The 6,346-nt window shown below is 34.4% G+C and overlaps 1 protein-coding gene across 1 annotated transcript; it reads right to left on the reverse strand.

Annotated features, from left to right (window-relative positions):
* LOC109226136 lies at positions 1,843-3,695 on the reverse strand. Its single transcript, XM_019390936.1, has 3 exons — positions 2,878-3,695; positions 2,648-2,814; positions 1,843-2,570 (listed from the first exon to the last, which is right to left on the reverse strand). Exons 1-3 carry the CDS (start codon positions 3,693-3,695, stop codon positions 1,843-1,845), a joined length of 1,713 nt encoding a protein of 570 aa, XP_019246481.1.

The following is a 6,346-nucleotide window of genomic DNA, read 5'->3' on the forward strand; positions in this document are numbered from 1 at the left end:
CAAAACTACAAATACCACCTCAGTTACTAATTAATCCTACTTAAGCAAAATAATTATTAAAATAAGATTGACCGTTAAAACAAAACTATTTTTGTTATTTTTCAAGATTAAAAATGATTACAAAACATTAATGAAACTACTTTTTTTGTAATTTTCATTTTCTTGTAATAAAACAAAGTAAAAGAGTCAAAATTAAATGAAATAGCGATATTAGCCTAAATTAAATATTTACATGCTAAAATATAAAAAATCTTGGGGAGGGTCTAAAATCATATGTCTACAAAAACATACAACAATTCTGTAAAATATTAAATGATTAAAGGAAGAACAACCTAAAAAATAATAACAAGTTAATCTTCATCTCCATCTTCATAGTAATCATCTAAGTCTTCATCATCGCCCGTTTCACTTTCATCTAGTAATTCTTCCTCATCACTTGTTTCATGTTCAACACCTCTATCTTCGTCCTCATTTGTAGCAATGACAGAAGGATCAAATTCTTCATATATCCCTTCATTATGCTGCAATTCATCTGTTAATTCATCATCCACTATTGATTCAACATTTGAAATGTCATTTAGGTACGCCACATCTAATGCATCTTCGACTACCACTCTACCCACGGGCTTTGTTTTCAAAACTACCCGCCATGCAAACTTATTCTTGCTCAAAGGATAAGGAGCATAATACACTTGTTTCACCTTTTGTGCAATGATAAAGGGATCGTAAAGTCTATATTGCCCCGTGTGTTTAATTTCAGCAATGTTGTATTGAGCGTGCACCTTTGTACCTCTATTTGGTGTTGGATCATACCATTTACAACGAAAGAGTACCAACTTTTTCTTCAGCCAACCTACAGCATATTTCAATTCAAAATCTCTTGAAGCACACCATAATAATTAACATCTCCATCACCTTTCACCCACACCCCATTATTGTTGGTTTTCTTTCCATTAGACCATTCTTCTGTATAAACTTGTACCCATTGACCACGTATTTAGACATCATTCTTACTCTAGGGTCAGGTCCCTAAGCTATATCACGTAAAAATGGGTCTTTAATGCCATTAGCTCGATCATGAACCTATATATATAATTAAATATAATCTAGAATATTAAAAATATATATAATTAATTACATATAATAAAAATATGTTAAATAATAAGTAATACTTACAAATTCTTTAAACCACTTTGAAAACTTGGGATAAACAACATCTTGCCCATATGTGCCCACAAAGCAACTGCCATTATGATATTTATTAGTTAAATCAGTGGTATATTTAATATAAAAGTCCGTAATATATACGAATATATATTTACCTATAATAAGGTTGGACCTCAGGGCAATTTAACAATACATGTGTTGTAGCTGACTTTAGCTCCATCTCAGACGACCTTCGCTTTNTGGATCTGTTTATCATAAAGAGATTCGCGTTCCTGACCCTGCTTCACCTTATGTATTTGAACAGTAAAAGTTCTGTCTTGGTCCGAGTGGGGATAGCATTTCTCTTCTGCATGTCCATGGAGTTTTGAAAAATCCAAACATCTCAGAGATAGATAGAGAGGTAGGAATTTCTCGAACGAACCGCACTCCTTCGTATACGTCAGGAGTCCATTGATGAGAAGGGGCTGGGGAAAGCTTGAACCCAATTCCTACGGTAATGAATATGAGCGCAATTGAAATTCCTGGGGAGTTATACAACATCGACGCTTCCATGAAAATATGACAATCGTGGCTTCTCATTGACGCCAACTTCCCTTCTTTCATGTCAACACACCTGGATAAATTTGATGCGTACCCATCAGGCATCCTCAAATTGTTAACCCAACTACAAATCTCTCATCTCTCATCCAAGGTGAACGTGTAACTGGCTTTGGGCTTCTGTATCTTGTTGTTAAAGTATGCCAGATACAGCTCACTTCGCCTACAATATTTCTTTAAGTCCATCCTGTCCTTCAAGTTATCTTTGGTCTTGTTAGTAACATCCATAATAGTGTTAAACAAGTTATCAAGAAATTTTTTCTCGATATGCATGACGTCCAGTTTATGCCGAAGAAGATTGTGCTTCCAATAAGGTAATTCCCAAAATATGCTCCGTTTAGTCCAGTTGTGTGTGACACCATAACCTGATTTAGATGGTGGAGACTCTATTACTTTAGGCAGATCCCTTACTCTGTTCCAAATTTCTTCTGAACACAAGCAGGCCAGTGGCTCCTTAAAATCAGTTAGGTTCTTCATAAATGCACTTGTATTTCGCCTAAATTCATGATTCATTGGCAAGAATCTACTGTGGCAGTCGAACCATGTATTTTTACCTCCATGTTTCAAAGTAAATGCTTTTGTGTCTTCCATACAACAAGGGCAAGATAAGTTTCCAGCAGTCGACCACCCGAACAACATTCCATAAGCAGGAAAATTATTTATAGTCCACATCAAAGCAGCATGCAATCTGAAGTTTTGTTTGGTTGATATATAATATGTTTCTACACCTTGATGCCATAATAATTGTAACTCATCAATCAAAGGCTGCAAGTATACATCAATCAAACTTTTCGGATTGCGTGGACCTGGAACAATACAAGTTAGGAACAGATATGGACTTGTCATACACAACTCGGGCGGAAGATTATACGGAGTAACAAACACTGGCCAACATGAATATGGTGCAACAGAGACAGCAATGGAGTAAATCCATCTGTGCATAATCCCAACCTAATGTTTCTTGGTTCACTAGCAAACTCGGGGAACACCATATCAAAATGCTTCCACGCTTCTCCATCTGACGGATGGCAGAGAATACCAGGTGGCCTTCTATGTTCGTAGTGCCATCTCATATGAGGAGCAGAGCTCATTGATGCATACAACCTCTTTAACCTAGGTATAAGAGGTAAGTAATGCATCGCTTTAACTGGAACTTTCTTTTTTGTATTGGCATTTGTGACTTCCTTAAAACGAGGCTGATTACAAAATTTACAGTTCTCTAGAGATGCGTCATCCTTATAGAATAACATGCAACCTTTCTCACAACAATCAATTCTCTCTGATGAAAGACCCAACTTAGAAACCAATTTTTTAGCAGTGTAGAAATCTTTTGGTAAGTCAATGTTACTCGGATTAAGTTCATTCATAAGCCCAATAATAGAATCCATGCCCGCTTGAGAGATAGAACTATCCGATTTAATACTTAGCAATCTAACCGCAACAGACAACTTGGAATGTACCGAACCTTCATAAAATGGACGACTAGCTTCTAGTAACTGTTCATAGAAACGCTTAGACTCATCACTTGGTTCGGATTGAACCCCAGGAAACGTCCCAAAAGCATCACTCATCATTTCATTGTATCGAGAATTTTCAACATTATGCTCCGAAATGGGGCTACCCTCACCACCAAAAGAATTATGAAAGCTAGCATCATCTAAACTAGCATGATTCTCCCTGTGAGCAGTCCATATATAATAATTTTCTACAAACCCTTTCTTGTAGAGATGGACTTTAACTTCGTCTGATTTCAATAACTTAACACATTTACATTTCACACAAGGACACCTAATCCTTCCTCCAGTAAGAAAATCATCAAGTGTTTGAGCCTTAGCAATAAATTCAGCAACCCCTTCAATAAATTCATCCCTCAACCCCGTACGATTAGGATGATTCCTATTATACATCCATCTACGATGCACAAATTCCATCTACACAAGTAGAAATTTATAAATGAGATATTTAAAATAATTTGATTTATTTAAACTGGTTACAAAGTTATACTCTTTCAAAGGTTCCTTTTAGAAATATACATATCATTGTGTCAAAGCACTTTAATTAATATATTTTATTCTTTAAAATAATATTTTTTAACACTCGAAATCTCACATTAATCCCGATTCTAAATAATATAAGTCTTTAAATATACTAATTAAATTTGAATAGCTTCTTAAATGTTCATATAATCTAAATTAATTAATGATTTCTCAAATAAAAGAAATAGTCGTAACTAACAAGTGGAAGTATTTTTATTTGGTATTGAGGAGGACAAAAGGATCAGATAGAATCTTGAAAACTGAAAGATCCAAAAGACAATTAGCTTTCTGTCTAAAGAGTTTTAACAAGATCACTTTCAACACCGGAATCTTCAGATCTATCACTTTAAAAGAATGTAAAGAGGAAATGTAACAGAAGCGCCAATTAGTGTCATTATCATCAATGACAATAGCTTTGACTCACAAACTATAAATCAAGTTTGACAGCACCTCCAAAACACAAGAAAATAAAATTCACAACATATTTACACTTTGTTCACAGTGCTAGTACTTTCACTTTTAATGGAACCTAAAAAAAACTCAGTACCATAAACAAAGAGAAATGTGATTAATAGTATAAAGAACTTCAAGATTTAGGGTGCTTGGTTTCTTGAATTTTTTTTGGCTTAAAGGGGAAAATAAGTGTGAAGGTTAACCAAAGTAAAGTACACATGAAATGGAAAAGTTCTTATATATAGATTGGACTACTAGAGTCTGCATCTTTAAAAAATATATAGGCTCTTCAAATTCCAATCATACATCATTAACATATTGAAAACCATTATAGATTTGCGGACTTTAAAAGCTTAAGAGTATCTTAACAAAATATAATGACAAGATATGTCAAACCTTTACCAAGAGAGTGTTAAAACATTATAATGGAATAAATATCTCGAGTAAGATCAAAATATTGCCAAACTAATAGTACTACCAACCATACCCTACACAAAATATAGAAGTAATACTCAAACCCTAACGTTGTCCAATTAAGGGTCAGATGTCCATGTACAATTGTCAATCAAAATTATAAAATTTAATTCCAAGATAAAAAGAAAATTACATATTTTTTTTAAAAATATATGTGGCTATAAGTGTGTGTTTATGAAACTAAGGAAGACCCAAGATACATATGAATAATTATTTTCGACAGAGTTCAGAGTTTGTAGAGACACCCAAGAATGCTTCTCATTTTACTGGAACAATAATTTGGGTTTGTGATAAAATTAATCATGATTATTGGTTTAAGTTAGAGCAGTGCACAAAATTAGAACCAATTAACCAAAGAGGTAACGTAATATCTATGCACTGACTTCAGCAATCCCCAGGAATGGAACTATAATTCCAAAGAACACTTCTCATTTGTTTACTGAATTTTAAAAAGAAAAACACATTATTTTAACAACTCGAACATATAATACCAAAAAGTGCACTTTATCTCACAAAACAAAGAAATCTATTAACAAGTTCAACAATGATAATACTCACAGAACCATCGTAAGTATAATTTCATGCCTTAACTCTTTTGTTTTAACAATTGGAACACAGAGCAGCAGATCTGCAATAATCCTTCAATTCTTATAACAAAGGAGGGTTTGGGTGGGGGGAAACTTACCTAGCAGTGGAGGATCTCGACGGACTTGCAGCGGCGCCGGCGAGTGCTGCTCGTTGATGGAAGCGGCGGGTTTAGGTGGGGGGAAGTTTAAGTGAGAGAGAGAGAAGAGAGAAGGAAGAAAAGAGGAAAAGGAAAAGAAAGAAAGTCGCTGAGGGATTTTTATAAAACTTTCCGACCGATTCGGTCGGTAATTTGGTCAAAAATAGTCAACCTCATTTTACTAAACATTTCCGACCGAATCGGTCGCTATTTTTTTTTTAAATTGTTTCCGACCGAATTGGTCGCTAAAAGTGACGCGGAATTTTCCGCCAATATTTACGACGGACATAGACAGAATATTAGTCGTAAGTATTACTAAAAATTGAAAAATATATTTTTAGGCATATTCCGACTGATTTCGTCGGAAATTTCGGACTACTTTTTCCGTCGAAAATTTCGATCGGAAATGGGCCGTTTTTTAGTAGTGTATGAAGGCCCCATCAGCCAGATATAGAACTGAAAAATACGAAGAGAGAGAGAGAGAGGAGAGAGACAGAGAGTTTGAATATGTCAAAAAGAAAAAAAAGTACTTTCCATGATTAGTGCAATCCGTTAATTTATTAAATGTTGAGCCTAATTTTTATAATCTGCTACAAATATAAAAGAAGTGCTTTTTATGGAATAAACGAGAAATAATTCTACTTATTTAAATAATAGTTAAAATAGATCAAGCATGTAAAAGTCTCTTAAACTTTTGATATTTGATTCAATTAAACACTAGAATTATATATATCAACCATACACCTTAAAGGTGATGTCATTACAAATCCTTCCTGAACCCGGACTTAAGGCGATCCCTTGAGCCCGGGAAATTGGGCATACCCCATTGATTTTTTTTAACCAAACCTTAATCGATTTTTTTTTCCGGTTTAACTTGTATTAACGGGTTGGTGTG

This window comes from Nicotiana attenuata, chromosome 5, assembly GCF_001879085.1.
Source record: "Nicotiana attenuata strain UT chromosome 5, NIATTr2, whole genome shotgun sequence".
In the NCBI taxonomy this organism is placed as follows: Eukaryota; Viridiplantae; Streptophyta; class Magnoliopsida; order Solanales; family Solanaceae; genus Nicotiana; species Nicotiana attenuata.

Excerpts from the sequence above, each read along its gene's own strand:
- LOC109226136 (XM_019390936.1), bottom strand. The coding sequence starts at position 3,695 with ATGGAATTTGTGCATCGTAGATGGATGTATAATAGGAATCATCCTAAT. Across the intron at positions 2,815-2,877 it reads TACTTACCTCTTATACCTAG|AAGGCCACCTGGTATTCTCT; the intron begins GTTAAAGAGGTT and ends CTACGAACATAG. Across the intron at positions 2,571-2,647 it reads CCATATTCATGTTGGCCAGT|GTCCACGCAATCCGAAAAGT; the intron begins GTTTGTTACTCC and ends GTATTGTTCCAG.